Source organism: Fistularia commersonii, chromosome 12 (assembly GCF_037954325.1).
Source record: "Fistularia commersonii isolate RoL2024-O1a breed Wild chromosome 12, RoL_Fcom_v1.0, whole genome shotgun sequence".
Taxonomy (NCBI): domain Eukaryota; kingdom Metazoa; phylum Chordata; class Actinopteri; order Syngnathiformes; family Fistulariidae; genus Fistularia; species Fistularia commersonii.
Window position 1 is genome coordinate 6,410,578 of NC_141295.1, and position 15,000 is coordinate 6,425,577.

The window sequence follows — 15,000 nt, forward strand, 5'->3', positions numbered from 1 at the left end:
CGCCTCCATCGATCCACCGATCGCAGTTATTGATCGATCAGTGAGGAGGAAAAGCCCTCGACCCTTTGATCTCCAGAACCCTGTGATCTCGTTCTCTGATCTCAATGTTGGACTTTCTTTTGATGGAAGTTCTTTAAATACATGGAAGCTTCGAATGGTCAGGATCTGGAGGCTTCACACACACACACACACACACACAGACACACACACTCACACACATACACACACACACTGTGACACACACACACTGTGACACACACACACACACACACACACATACACACAAACACACACACTGACACAGAGACACACACACGCACTGATACACACTCACACACGCTGACACACACATGCACAAAGACACAAACACACACACACACACTCACACTGTGACACACACACACTCACACCCAAAACACACCCCCACACCCCTACACACACATACACATACACACTAATACACTCACATCCAACCCCCCCCCCCCCCCCCCCCCACACACACACACACACACACACACGGACACTCACTGACAAATACACACAAACACTCAACACACACACACACACATACACTGACACACACTCACACTTATACACTCACACTCAGAACACACCCACACACGCACACGCACACGCACACACACACACACGGACACGTATGCACAAGCCCACACTCAAACACTCATTCACAAAGCGGTACACTGTCTCACAGAGTCACACACACCGACGCGCACGCCAATACACACACAGACATACGGGCTTCAATCGCGGAAAGAGAAACACGGGTACCTTCTCACGCACGGAAACACATACCTTCTCACGCACTCTCTCTGTCACACACACACACACAGGGGTGCGCGTAACTTCTCACGCACTCTCTCTCTCTCACACACACACACACAGGGGTGCGCGTAACTTCTCACGCACTCTCTCTCTCACACACACACACACACAGGGGTGCGCGTAACTTCTCACGCACTCTCTCTCTCTCTCTCTCACACACACACAGGGGTGCGCGTACCTTCTCACGCACTCTGTCTCACACACACACGGTCGTGCGCGTACCTTCTCACGCACGCGGACACACCCACTCCCCCCCCCCCCCCCCCCCTCCGTACCGTGGGCCTCTTCCACGTCACGCCGCGGGTCTTGGCGGAGCCGCGGCCGAGCTCCCGGAAGCCGAGCGCCTCCGGCGCGGCGGGGAAGGTGGGGTCGGTGAAGAGGCTCCCGCTGCGGAGGCAGCCGCTGCGCAGCGCCGAGAAGTCCTGCTCCAGGAACCGGACCGCCCGGGCGTTGGAGCCGAAGCCCGCGGCCAGGGCGCGCTTCCGGGCCAGGGTGGAGGCCACGCCAGACATGATGCTCCGCCGCTGGAGGACGACGAGGATGAAGACGCGGACTTTTAGGACGAAAACACTCGGGCGACTTTTCTGAACTTTTCCGTCGGAGTTGGGAGGAGTCGACGCTCCGCCTCCCGGGGCCGGAGCTCCGGCTCCGCCCCCGCAGCCTCCCCGCAGCCTCCCCGCAGCCGAGGCCCTTCTGCCCCGTTTCCCTTCCGCGGCACGGACGGCACAAGCCGTCCGTCCCCCGCGGCTCCTCTGCGGGCGCTCGCCCCTCGCACGGCCGCTGCTGAGGCGGCTGCGCCCGGGCAGGAGCTGAGGCTCGGCGCGGTGGTTCTCCACCGGAGGAAAGGAGTGTGACGGATCCCCGCCCAGGGACGGGGTTTCCCGGGAACATCTAGCATGCGCTCGCGTTATTTTCAGAAGGTCCGGGCCGGTGATTCGGGGACCAGAATTCTCGCAAGGCAAAGTTTCTGGTCCACGCAGGTGGAAGCGACACCGCTGGAGGTCCTTCCCTCCCAGCATCTCAGCGGCCTGGCCCTGGCAGTGGAGATTCCAGGTGTTTCCAGGTGTTTCCAGGCCCCACCATCAGGGCAGGTCGGATCTCCAAACAAAAGCGTGGAGGCTCGGCTCATCTGTCCCGGGGGGTCAAAGGTCAGGTGTCCTTGGAGGCCAGAAGGCTGCAGATGCATCAGGTCTCTGCCTGAGAAGGTTCACAACATCCATGGGGAACCAAACGTTGGAGAGGTCAGGTGGACCACCTGCTGGTGCCCAGACGTGTGGATGAGATGAGAAGAACTTTATTAATCCCGAAGGAAATTGTTAGGGTTCAGCATGATGACTACACACTTGATGTGTAGTCACACACAAGTGTATCACACACACATTAAGTGATACACACTGAGAAACTCACACACACTCACTGGGACACACACATATCCATTGATAAACACACACACACACACACACACACACACAAACATACACTCACTGGGACACACATATAGCAGTAACTACAAAGATTTGAAGATTCCCTGCGGCTGAGGGAAGAAGAATTAAAAAGTCTGATAGCCTCAGGTAGGAAAGACCTCCTGTGGTGTTCAGTGGAGCTCCTTGGTGGTATCAGTCTACGACTGAAAGAGCTCTGACAGGATGTCAGTGTCCATGCAGGAGGTGATGGACGTTGTCCATGATGCTGAGGAGCTTCTCTGACACCTGCACCACAGACTCCAGCTCCACTCCAGGACAGATCCAGCTCTCCTGATGAGCTTGTTGAGTCTGTTGGTGTCAGCTGTCTTGATCCTGCTGCCCAGCACACAACAGCGTAGAAGATGACGCCGGACACCAGCGAGTGGTAAAACATCTGCAGCATGGACCTGCAGACGTTGAAAGATCTGAGCCTCCTGAGGAAGAACAGGCGGCTCTGACCCTTCTTGAAGATGGCGTTGGTGTTCAAGGTCCAGTCCAGTTTATTGTCCAAGTGGACACCCAGGTACTTATAACCGTCCACAATGTCCACCTCTGTACCCCTGATGGTGACCAGGTTCAGGTGGGTCCTTTGTTTCCTGAAATCCACCATTTCCCGTCCACCACGCTCCTGTACACCTCCTCCTGGCCTCTGTTGATGCAGCCCACGATGGCAGAGTCACCAGAGAAGTTCTGCAGGTGGCAGGACTGCGAGGAGAACCTGAAGGCTGAGGTGTAGAGCGTGAACAGGAAGGGAGACAGGACCGTCGCCTGCGGCGCCCCCTGCTGCTCACAATGGTGTCCGACGTGATGTTTCCCAGCCTCACGTCCTGCGGCCGGCCTGTGAGGTAGTTGTTGATCCAGGCCGCGAGTGGAGCATCTACCTGCATGTCCAGGAGCTTCTACCTGCATGTCCAGGAGCTTCTACCTGCATGTCCAGGAGCATCTACCTGCATGTCCAGGAGCATCTACCTGCATGTCCAGGAGCATCTACCTGCATGTCCAGGAGCTTCTACCTGCATGTCCAGGAGCATCTACCTGCATGTCCAGGAGCATCTACCTGCATGTCCAGGAGCTTCCTGTTCAGCAGGGCAGGTGGAATGGTGTTGAAAGCACTGGAGAAGTCAAAGAACACGACTCTCACAGGGCTTCCTGCCTCCTCCAGGTGTGTGTAGACTCTGTGCAGCAGGAAGATGTTAGCATGTAGTTTTGTGTCCGTGAGCCTGTGTGTGTGTGTGTGTGTCCACACACAGCATGACCAGGCTTTCCACACACACACACACACACACACACACACATATTAAGTGATACACACTGAGAAACTCACACACACTCACTGGGACACACACATATATACTGATACACGCTGAGAGAAACACACATATATACACAGATACACACTGAGAAAAACACACACACGCACTGGGACACACACATATACACTGATAAACACTGAGAAACACACACACACACACAAACATACACTCACTGGGACACACATATATATACTGATACACACTGAGAAATACACACATATATACACAGATACACTGAGAAACACACACACAGACAGACACACTCACTGGGACACACATATATACTGAAACACACATACACACACACACACAGATACACACTGAGAAACACAAATATATACCGATACACACTGAGAAACACACACACAGGGCTCAGTGTTTGGTGTTGATTCTATGACTGTGTGTGTGTGTGTGTGTGTGTGTAAACAGGCCTCTCCTCCTCTGCAAACACACCACCTTTCCCACAAACACTCTCTTACACTTACACACCTTTCCTAGGCCTGGTGACACATACACCCACACACACACACACACACACACACACACACACACACACACACACACACACACATACACCCACACACACACCCACACACACAGGAGCCTGTAAGTATGATCCTGGGCGGTGGCTGAAACCCATCCGAAAGTCAGCACCTCCCTTTGGCGTGTGTGTGTGTGTGTGTGTGTGTGTGCCCCAGTTCCTGCTCAGACTTGCCCCTCTTCATTGTGTTGCCACCACACCCTCATACTGACACACCTGACAGTTGCCATGGCAACACACCTGCAGGCTCCACAACACCTTCAGACCAGCCACGACCAGACGGCTTTATTTACACTCCTGTCTGATGGCTGTTAGCCGTCCAATCAGCTGTGGGTTCCCTGAAGGGGGTGGATCTCAGAACACACACACACACACACACACACACACACACACACACACACACACACACAGGCTCAAGGACACAAAACTACATGCTAACAGCTTCTAATGCAAATATGCTAACACAGCTGCTCTGTTAGCCTCGCCTTGAACATGACTATGAAGGTCAAAGGTCATCACCTAGAATTATTGGAGCCATTGAAAGGATGTCAAACGTGATTGGCCGCAGGTGGATTACCATGGCGACAGCGAGCAGCTGATCCGGGTCGCTTGCGGTGCTGCTCGCCGCCGCCGCGGACGCCTCGGCTTTTCTGCGCTGTTGCAGATCTCGCCATGAGTCAGGGGTCATGTGACCTCCCAGTCTCCGCAGCGGAGACGCATCGGCCGCCGTCTTCATCCCCGCGGAGGGGACGGGGAGCTCTGGTGACACTCCGCCACCGCGTCTCCATGGGAACCGCCCACCAGGCGCTAAGGTAACTATCTGGCCGAGAACACAACTGTCAGAGTCTTACTGGGACCGACGTCGGCCGGAGACGCGGATCTCAACCTGCTGGAGCCGGCGAGCGGCGAGCGGCGAGCGGCGAGCGGCGAGCGGCAGGTTTCCCTCACTGGACATTTGCAGACGTCTGTTTGTGCTGCGAGCCGCCGCTCCTGTGTCGGGCTGGACGTGGAGGTTCCAGCACAGCAGCCGGTCCAAGTTCAGACCTTTATTTGCATTAAACATTCACACCCCATCACAAATAAATACATTTACCCGGTAAATATAGAGTCTGTTGTCATGACAACAGAAATGCGGCAGCCACCTGGCGAGGGGCTTTCCCGACATGATCGAAATCCCGGCTCCTTCTTGTCCTCACAAGATGGCCGCCCTCGGCGCGCAGAACCGCTAACTGCTAAGATGCCCCGCCCCCACCGTACCGGGCTTCTCCCGATTGGCCGGTGCAGCCCGGCCCTTCTACTTCTGCTCGGACGAGGTCGTCCCCGTCTGACTGGCGTCGTCGTCCATCCGTCGTACAAACAGCTCCGCCCACCTCAGCGCCGCCGTGATGTCATCGCAGGTGCCGGTTCCCCTGGCGACCAGCGGCGAGCCGCCGGCCCCGCCCCCCAGGCGACGGCTCACGGCACCCGCCCAGTCGGAGGCGGACAGGAGCGGCGCTTCCTACAGGAGGACGGGGCGGAGCCAATCAGAGGGCGGCGGACGAACCCCGCCCCCCTCGGGTGCGGCGGTTACCTTGGGAACCTGACAGGCGAAGACCACGCGCCCCCCCGCCGCCGTCCCGAACAGCATCACGTGACTCCGAGGCGCCGCCGCGCTCAGCCGGTTCACCGCCTTCATCACCACCTGTCGATCACGAGCACCCGTCAAGTCGCAGGAAGCGAGGCTAGCCGCGCTAACGGGCCGGACAGGAAGTCACGCACGGCGTCCGAGTCGGCGCGGATGGCGTCCACCACCAGGTCCCGCCCCTCGTGTCTCCGCAGCAGCGTCCCGGTCCAGACCGCCGCCTGCGAGCCACCATGAGAAGGTCAGTCCCAGGAGGGTCACACGGGGCTTCGGCGGCGAAGGTCTACCTCCTGGGCCTCCATCTTCCTGACCGCCGTGTTGCTGCTCCTCTGCAGGGCCTTCAGGCGCCGCTGGAGGTCTCGCCGCCGCCACTGGGGGATGGAGGTCTGGTCCACCGCCTGGAGACCACACCGGGGTCAGAGGTCACCGGGCGCACGCCTCCCGTCCATCGTTCCCGTCGCTCACTTACGTCGGAGACCACGCCCACTTCCTTCGCCAGCCGCTGGGCGGAGTCCAGAGAGGAGGGGGCGGAGCCTGAGAGGCGAACGGCCAGGGAGTCCACCTCCTGAGTCAGAAGCTCCGCCTCCTCACGGGCCTGAGGGCCGTGATAATCATTAGCGACCGGACACGGGCTCGCACAGACGATAGCATACGCTAGGCTAAGTAGCTGGCTGGCTCGATTCCAAACTAGATAACTGGCTTAATGCTAAGCTAGGTAAATGGCTCAATGCTAAGCTAGGTAACTGGGATTAGGCTGATAACCGTCTGCATACGAAGTGAGATAAATGGCTCAATGCTAAGCTAGGTAGCTGGCATGAGGCTGAGCTAGATAACCAGTTTAATGATGAGCTAGATAAATGGCTCAATGCTAAGCTAAATGGCTCAATGCTAAGCTCGATAACTGGCTGAATGGTAAGCTAGGTAGCTGGCATGAGGCTGAGCTAGATAACCAGCTGGAGGCTAAGCTAGATAAATGGCTCAACACTAAGTTAGTTAGCTGGCATGAGGCTGAGCAAGATAACAAATTTGATGCTGAGCGAGATAAATGGCTCGATGCTAAGCTAGATAAATGGCTCAATAGTAAACTCAAAAATGGCTCAATGCTAAGCTAGGTAGCTGGCATGAGGTTGATAACCGCCTGGATGCTGGGCGAGATAATGGCTCAATGCTAAGCTAGGTAGCTGGCATGCGGCTGAGCTAGATAAATGGCTCAATGCTAAGCTCGATAAATGGCTCAATGCTAAGCTCGAAAGCTGGCTCAACACTACGCTAGGTAGCTTGCATGAGGCTGAGCTAGCTACCCGGCTAGAAGCTAAGCTAGTCGAGCTGTAAGTGTGCCTCTGACCCTTGTGGCGTCCCTCCCGGTGACGGCGATGATCCGGCTGACGCCGCGCACCAGCTGCCGCTCGGACACGATGGCCAGGTCCTGGATGGCACCCGTGCGCAGCAGGTGCCTGAGGGCGCGGCGGCGTTAGCGAGAGGACTACAAACATGGCGGACGGTCCCGTCCTCCGGCCCACTCACGTCCCGCAGCAGAGCTCCACGGAGGTCCGCCGGTCCGTCGGGTCCTCCAGCAGCTCCGAGACCGGAACCCCCACGGACACCACGCGCACCGGGTCCGGGTACAGCTGCGGACAGGAAGTGGCGTCAGAGGAGGCGGGAAGTCCGAGCGCGGCCCGCCGCCGTTTACGTCTCGGACCGACCTCGTCCACGGTCCGCAGGCCGCCGATGCTCCTGGCGGTCGCCAGAGGGACTTCCTGGCTGTGGACCGTCCGATTGGCCGAGACGACCTCGTTGACCCGGCGCTCCACTTCCCGCAGCTGCTGGTCGCTCAGCGTCCCCTGAGGGCCGGACGCCGTGTCAGACTCCGCCTCCGATTGACCTTTGACCCCCCGACCTCTCACCTGGAAGCCGCAGTCGAAGCGCAGGCGGTCGGGCCCCACGTGGGATCCGTGTTGCCGCGGCGACGGTCCGAGCACGCGGCGCAGCGCCCAGCTCAGCAGGTGCGTGGCCGTGTGCTTCGCCATGCAGGCCAGCCTGCGGGCCTGATGATGTCACCGTCAATCGCCGCCGTGACGTCACGCGTCGGCGTCCCGTGCGGGGGCTCACCTGGTCCAGGTGAAGCTCCACCCGGTCTCCGACCTCCAGGTCTCCGGCCGCCGTCACCTGATGGACCACGTACCCGCCCGCCAGCGCCGCCGCCTCCACGGGAAACGGGACGTCCTGCGGGGAACACGGACGCCGTCACCCCCCCTCCGTGGCCCCGCCCTCTTCTGAGGCCCCGCCCCCTCCTGACCTGCAGGCCGTCCCGGATGAAGTATCCGCGGTCATGTGACTGTCCGCCCTGCTCGGCGTAGAAGCAGGTCCGGTCCAGCAGGACGCCGCAGCGCCGCCCCTCCCCCACCCGCCGCACCAGGGCGCCTCCGTCATGCAAGGCCACGATCTGCGCACGGCACGCCGGGAACTCTGGGGACAGGAAGTCGGGGATTCACTTCCTGTCTGAGCCGAAGCGGGCCGGACGGCGCCGCGGCGTCTCCTACCGTATCGGCCCCGGTCCAGACGGTACTCGTACTTCGGCCCGTCGTCCGTGGGTTGGATCCCCAGACGCCGCAGCTCCGCCAGCGTCAGCACGTCCAGCGCCGCGCCCTCGCCTTCCTCCTCGCCGCCGCCGCCGCCGCCACGCCGCTGCGCCGCCCGCTGGCTGTCGGCCATCAGCTGCTGCAGAGTCTGACGGTCCACCTGGACCCCCCTCTCCTCCAGGACCAGGTCCACCAGGTCCAGGGGGAAGCCCAGGTCCCTGTGCAGGGACCAGGCCACAGAGGCTGACACACACACACACACACACACACGTTTGTTGGAGAACCAAATGGCGAGCAGGTCACGTGGACGTCACCATGGCGATGGGGCCTGACCAGGGAAGAGACCGTGCTTGTCGTCCATCCTGGCCAGCGTGCGCTGGATGAGCCGGCTGCCGCGCCGCAGCGAGGACAGGAAGTGGTCCTCGCTCTGGTTGATGACCTCCGTCACCTGCGGGGACGGAGCACTTCCTGTGACATCACGGCGGCCGGTCCGATGGTCGAGGAGACACGAGGACTCACCCTGGCGGCCTCCTGATGGAGCTCCGGGTACGCGTCGCCCTGGAGACGAGACCGACAGCTTTAGCTGTGCTTGGAGGGGGTCGGGGGTCGGGGGTCGGGGGTCATGAGTGCTGGTCCTACCAGGCTGAGGAGGACGGCGGGCACCAGGTCTCCCAGGGTTCCCTGCGGGGCCTTCAGGACCTCGGCGGAGAAGCGGACGGCCCTCCTGAGGATCCTGCGGACCACCAGCCTGCGGAGGACGCCGGCGTGAGGCGAGCGTGCGAGCACGCGAGGGGTCGGACGGCGCCGCGGCGCGGACTCACTCGGCGCCGGACATCCCCGGGTGGATCCCGTCGGCGATGCAGACGGTGAGCGCACGGACGTGGTCGGCCACCACGCGGTACGCCATGTCTTCTCGCCGCACGTCCGCCGCGCCCGTCCTGCCGCCGTACGCCGACGCCTTCGACCTCTGGGGAGACGACCGGGTTCAGGGGGGAGGGGCCTGCCGGGGGGCGGGGCTCGCAGCCCGGGGGCGGGGCTCGCAGCCTGGGGGCGGGGCTCGCAGCCGGGGGGCGGGGCTTACCTCCTGGATGGCGAGCAGCAGCGGCGCAAACAGGTCGGTGTCGTAGTTGGAAGGTTTGCCTTGAAGGACGGAAAGAAGACGCTCCAGACCCAGACCTGTGTCTACACTCTGCAGGGGGAGGGGCTGCAGGACACCATCACTCTGCCTACACACACACACACACACACACACGGTTAGAAACACACACAGTGAGAAACAAACACACACACACATGCACGCACGCACACAGACAGACACACACACATAGATACATACACACATACATACATACACACACACATACACACACATGTGGAGAGGTTCTGAGGAGGTCCAGGTGTGTGAGTGTTGGTCCAGGTGCTCCTCACACCTGTTGTACTGCATGAAGACCAGGTTCCAGATCTCCAGCAGGTCTCCAGAGGGGTGCCGGTAGTGGATCTCGGTGCAGGGTCCGCAGGGCCCCGTGTCCCCCATCTCCCAGAAGTTCTCCTCGGGGCCCAGGGCCAGCAGGCGTCCCGGAGGAACCCTGAGGAGCGGAGAAGGTAGAAGGTGTGAGCTGAGGGAGGAGGCCCGGGTCCCCCTGACCCGGATCTCCTCACCCCAGGTCCAGCCAGATCCTCCTGGTCTCCCGGTCGGCCGCCAGACCCGACGCCGCGTCTCCGCCGAAGTAGGACACGACGAGCGAGGCGGCGGGGATCTCCAGCACCTGCGTCAGGAAGCTCCACGCCATGGAGCACGCCTCCTCCTGCACAGGACCATGGAGACGTCAGGCGTGGAAGACCCGGACCCGGGACCCCCTGGGCCCCCTGGACCTGCACCCACCTTGAAGTAGTCCCCGAAGGACCAGCTGCCCAGCATCTCGAAGAAGGTGTGGTGGCGAAGGTCTCGCCCCACGTCCTCCAGGTCGTTGTGCTTCCCGCCCGCCCGCACACACTTCTGGCTGTTCACCACGCGGCGGAAGGACGCCATGTCGCTGCGCGGGTCGGCCCGGCCCAGGAGGAGGGGCTTAAACTGGGGGGGCGGAGCCAAACACAACCTCAGACACACACACACACACCTCACTAGAACTGGGGAGAAGATGCTCTGGACCTCAGCTCACACACTCCGCAGCATCACACTCACCTGCTGACAGCTGGAACAATGACGTCACACACACACCTCAAAAGGTCTCAAATATAAACACACACACTTGAGGCTCCCTCTCTCTCTCACTCTCACACACACACACAAGGCGCTCTCTCTCTATCACACTCACACACACACACACACACACACACACACACGCACACCTCAGAAGGTCTCTGATATAAACACACACACTTGAGGCTCTCTCTGTCTCTCTCTCACACACACACAATCACTCACACTCACACACACACACACACACACACACACACACACACACACACACACACACACACACACACACACACACACACACACACACACACACACGGGTCTTCCGTTGTACCGACCTGGTTCATACCGGCGTTGACGAACAGCAGGCTCGGGTCTCCGCGGGGCCGTACCGGTGATGACGGCACGAACCGGTGTCCGTGCTCCCGCCGGAAGTAGTCGATGAAGGCGCTCCGGACGCGCGCGGCGGTGGCTTCCGACGGGCGGCCGTAGAAGGAGCGCGTCGGTACCGCGCACCGGAAAGGCTGGAGGCCTCCGGGCCGCCGGGCGGTCAGAACCCGCAACATCCGAACCTGCGGGACCGAGGGGACACCGACGAGGGAGCTGCGCATGCGTAGGAGCTGGGTCTCTTCTTCGCCAGATTCTCCTGTTGAGGCGGGCCACAGCGCCCCCTGGCGGCAGGAGGACCAGGAAACACCTGATCTGTAGGAGGCCAGACATTTTTTTTTTAAACTTGCAAGGGGAAGATAATATGTATTTAACTTGGTGATTCACAAGAAATCTCAAACATCAAACTGTATATTTTTTGGTTTTTGGATTTTTACATAAGTTTTAAGGATTTTTTTTATAATTCAAAATTGTTCATGAAGAACATAAAATTGGTGGAACATTTTTGCATTCTGTTTTTGTGAATGAAGAACTTTGCCAGGCCTAAAATAACATTGACACAGAGTTCATCTCTTATGTTGCTTAAAAGTAAACCAAATGTTATATCATCTCTTGAGAAGGAAACTGGTGATTATGGAAAATTATCTTTAACCCATTTTTGAGTTTTAGCCCAAAAGCCCTGTACTTTTTCACATGAGAAAAATCTATGGTCAGTGGTTTCAATGTGGTCTTCACAAAATGTACAAATATTATCTTCAAAATTAAAGCGTATAACTCCTTAGATGGGTAGATGTCATTCATAATTTTGAAGTGGTTCTCTTTTGCCTTGGGGGGTATGGGTAGAGTCAGATACACAGTTCGCAGCCTGGCAATCGATTCCTTATCAAATCTATTTCAAATATTATTTTTGTTTTTCCACATTCATCAGCTCTTCAAAGTACTCTTTTTGTTTTGACGTCCAGGGAATAAGTTTCCTGTGAAACATGTCCTAATAAAGGAGTTGCTGCACTTTCTGTCCAGAATTGAGATTCCCTGGAGTGATAGTCGGGGTAACTGTGGTTGTACGGTTTGATGCGTCATTATATAAGGAGGCCAGACATCTGCGACATCTCCGACTTTACACATGTAAAGTCTAATGTCACTTCATTTGCACCTGCGCTTCGTCAGTTGCACACACACGTCTTATTGCACTGTTCACATTCATATTTTTAGCAGTGTTTACACTCCTCTACCAGCACATATCCACATGCACCCGGACAGCCACTGTACAGGGAAACTACACTGTACATGTGACAAGAAACGCTTTGAATCTTTATAAAATACATCAGCCGGGAAACAAAAAAGTCAACGAAGAAGAGGAACTGAGCCGGGTCGGATCCTGGATCGGGTCTGGGTAGGTTCTGCCCAAGAACACTGGGTGAACACTGAACCCTGGAGGGGAAGTCAATACAATACTCTATACATATATTCTACAGTTCTATTATCCACATATAATATATTTATTCTATTTATTCTCCTTTGACGCTCTGACTCGATGGAACCCTGGCGGTAGTCTGATTACTTCCAGTAGTCTGATTACTTCCACGAGCGAGAGCTTAAAAACCAAAAGGATCGATGAAAATGACTTTTACGTTTCAGTTCCTTTATATAAACTATTTTAATGGCTCATCCTGAGAACGTGCACTCTCTCTCTCACACACACACACATAGACGATCAATAATCATCTACGTGCACGGACGGAGGGGGGCGGCTCCTCCGTCTGTGCACGTCTGTAAACGTGATTTGCACAGGAAAGCCTATCAGTACATTTGTCTTTACTGTGAAGACGCACCCAGAACTTCATTCCGTCAACATCTCGGTGGAGAGACTCTCGGACGACGGCCGTCACTGCACGATGTTTGAGAACGTTACTGGAAGCCAATGAAGCTCCTGTCTGGAGATGGAAACATCTGAGGAGGTGGAAGTTTCCCATATGGAGGGCATGGAGGGAGTCGTTGGCAAAGAAAAGAAGAACATTGAGGAGGTGGAAGTTCATCCGCTCACCAGGCTGACCACGGGGGGATGTACTTCTACTCCAACTACAACGAGGAAACTCACGGCCTGACTTGTACCGACTGCAGAACGCGATCATCTCTGCGGTCATAGGGAAGATAAATGAAAGAGCGGACAAACGGACAGAGCGGTTCGGTAAATATAGAACTCAGCAGATCGAAGGCTTCAAAAGGTCTCGATTGCGATTCAACGAGTGCGATCGCTTCAGCCGCCGACTCCTCGGGAGGTCGAGCTGCGCCTCCTGCTGCAGAGGCTGAGCGGCGCTGGAGGCGCTGGAGGCCGTGGACACTGTGACCAGTAGTTGGGATGTGGAGAGGAGACCCGACCACCGCCGATGGAGCCGCCTGCACCCGTCCGTGGCTCGACGTGGAGGCTGCATGGAAGAGGGGCCATCACGCCTGCCCTGCGGGAGTCTGTTAATGGCAGAGAACTTAAATAATAAGACAGGTAATGCGGTACGCAATGGAGCGACCTGGCAGCGGATCAGTGCTGTTACTCCTGACGGTGAAGGTACCAGTCGAACAAGTGTGGATTTGTCGCGTATATAGATTTGTGAATAAAGAAAAAGAAGGCGGGAGAAGAAAGAATGGAAGCCTCCGTGAGAAGGTACCTCAGGGATGTTCGACTTCAGGTTCACGGTTAAAACGCAGGAAGCTAGCTTCCGGCTCAGCTTCGATACGGACTCCATTAATTATAACGTAGCGGTCATGAATGTTGGGGTTCATGTTGATGCTTGTTTTCCGTGTGCATGGAATTGAGGGGAACAGCTACTTGTATCGCAGGCATGAAAAAGACATTCTACCGTCAGCTGGGTGTTTCCCTGACGAAAACGCTACAATAACTTGGAATACATTTCATATTTCAATTAAAAAAACACAACAACTTCATTTTGTTCTGTAAACTTCTTCTGCTTTTGGGAATAGTTCACCTTCACCAAAGAAACAGCAGCCAAACTCCACGGTCTTTGGACAGGAAATGGATCAAGACAGCACCGTTATACATGGACTTCAGTAAAATAAAACAACTTTTTCTGGAAAAATGTGTTTGTTTTTGTGTACATATTTATAAATACATGGAAATAATTATGAAATAATTATGGCTTTTGGATTGTGTGTGTGTGTGTGTGTGTGTGTGTTAGCCCCGGTGAAACAGATTTGTTGTGTATATATTTGTTCATTAAAAAAATGTAATACTCAACAAATCCCAAAAGAAGAAGGAAAGGAAGAAACTCACCGGAAGTGGCGCAGAGTCGAGAGGGGCGCGGGCCGCTGACGTCACCGCGCCTCGAGCCCTCATCACCTGATTAAAGTCACCTGGCGGCGGGCGGCGGCGGACCGGACGGCGGACACCGGGCGGCGGCGGAAGAAGCAGCGGGAGGAGGATGCAGAAGGGCCTGAAGAAGTACTTCGTCAACATGGACGACTTCCTGTCCAGCCTCGGCCTGTACCGGAAGATGGTGGCGCGAGACGCGTCCAGCCTGTTCCGGGCCGTGTCCGAGCAGGTGAGCGCGCCGCGAGCCGCGTTAGCATCGGGGCTAGCGCCGGGGTCAGGGGTCAGGGGTCACGTCACGTGACCCCGGGTGGGCGGGGCTAAACGGTGTAAGCGGGTGACAGGTAGATCAAATTACCGGGAAGAAAGGCGGGAAACGGGGTTGCCATGGCAACCTGTGGGCGGCGGAAGTCCCGGTACAGCCCTTTGGCGCCGGAGTAGCCTAGGAAGGAGCTCCTGAGGTGACGGCGTCCCTCTGCTTGGACCGCGCAGCTGTTCTTCTCCCAGAACTACCACCAGAAGATCCGCCAGGACTGCGCCGACCACATGAGGACCCACAGGACCGTCTTCGAACCGGTGGGTCCCAGAACCTTCCGGTCCGCCTCGTGATCTGCCTCCTGATCGCCCGGTCCCGGGTGTGTGTCAGTTTGTTGAAGGCTCCTTTGACAAGTACCTGGAGCGTCTGGAGGACCCCAAGGTGAGCGCCGTGACCTCTGACCCCGGCTGAGACGCCG

The 15,000-nt window shown here is 57.1% G+C and overlaps 3 protein-coding genes across 3 annotated transcripts in view; 1 reads left to right on the plus strand and 2 right to left on the minus strand.

Annotated features, from left to right (window-relative positions):
* Window positions 1-1,475, minus strand: part of LOC147228617 (calpain-2 catalytic subunit-like) — an 8,631-nt gene extending 7,156 nt beyond the window's left edge. The window contains exon 1 of the mRNA XM_086156705.1: window positions 1,119-1,475. Coding sequence (XP_086012831.1) covers window positions 1,119-1,355 — 237 coding nt within the window. The 5' untranslated portion in view covers window positions 1,356-1,475. The remainder of the gene's footprint in view (window positions 1-1,118) is intronic.
* A 3,718-nt stretch (window positions 1,476-5,193) lies between these two features.
* aars2 (alanyl-tRNA synthetase 2, mitochondrial (putative)) lies at window positions 5,194-11,172 on the minus strand. The gene is made up of 21 exons (XM_086156706.1): window positions 10,896-11,172; window positions 10,243-10,431; window positions 10,020-10,165; window positions 9,791-9,946; window positions 9,442-9,586; window positions 9,182-9,327; window positions 9,000-9,108; window positions 8,880-8,918; window positions 8,694-8,808; window positions 8,322-8,603; window positions 8,078-8,247; window positions 7,891-8,004; window positions 7,686-7,826; window positions 7,485-7,622; window positions 7,306-7,409; window positions 7,127-7,235; window positions 6,251-6,376; window positions 6,069-6,179; window positions 5,919-6,002; window positions 5,731-5,841; window positions 5,194-5,658 (listed from the first exon to the last, which is right to left on the minus strand). Exons 1-21 carry the CDS (start codon window positions 11,166-11,168, stop codon window positions 5,455-5,457), a joined length of 3,012 nt encoding a protein of 1,003 aa, XP_086012832.1. The 5' UTR covers window positions 11,169-11,172; the 3' UTR covers window positions 5,194-5,454.
* Window positions 11,173-14,341: 3,169 nt separating this feature from the next.
* alg13 (ALG13 UDP-N-acetylglucosaminyltransferase subunit) overlaps window positions 14,342-15,000 on the plus strand; it is a 5,195-nt gene continuing 4,536 nt past the window's right edge. The window contains exons 1-3 of the mRNA XM_086156150.1: window positions 14,342-14,498; window positions 14,759-14,842; window positions 14,913-14,963. Coding sequence (XP_086012276.1) covers window positions 14,379-14,498; window positions 14,759-14,842; window positions 14,913-14,963 — 255 coding nt within the window. The 5' untranslated portion in view covers window positions 14,342-14,378. The remainder of the gene's footprint in view (window positions 14,499-14,758; window positions 14,843-14,912; window positions 14,964-15,000) is intronic.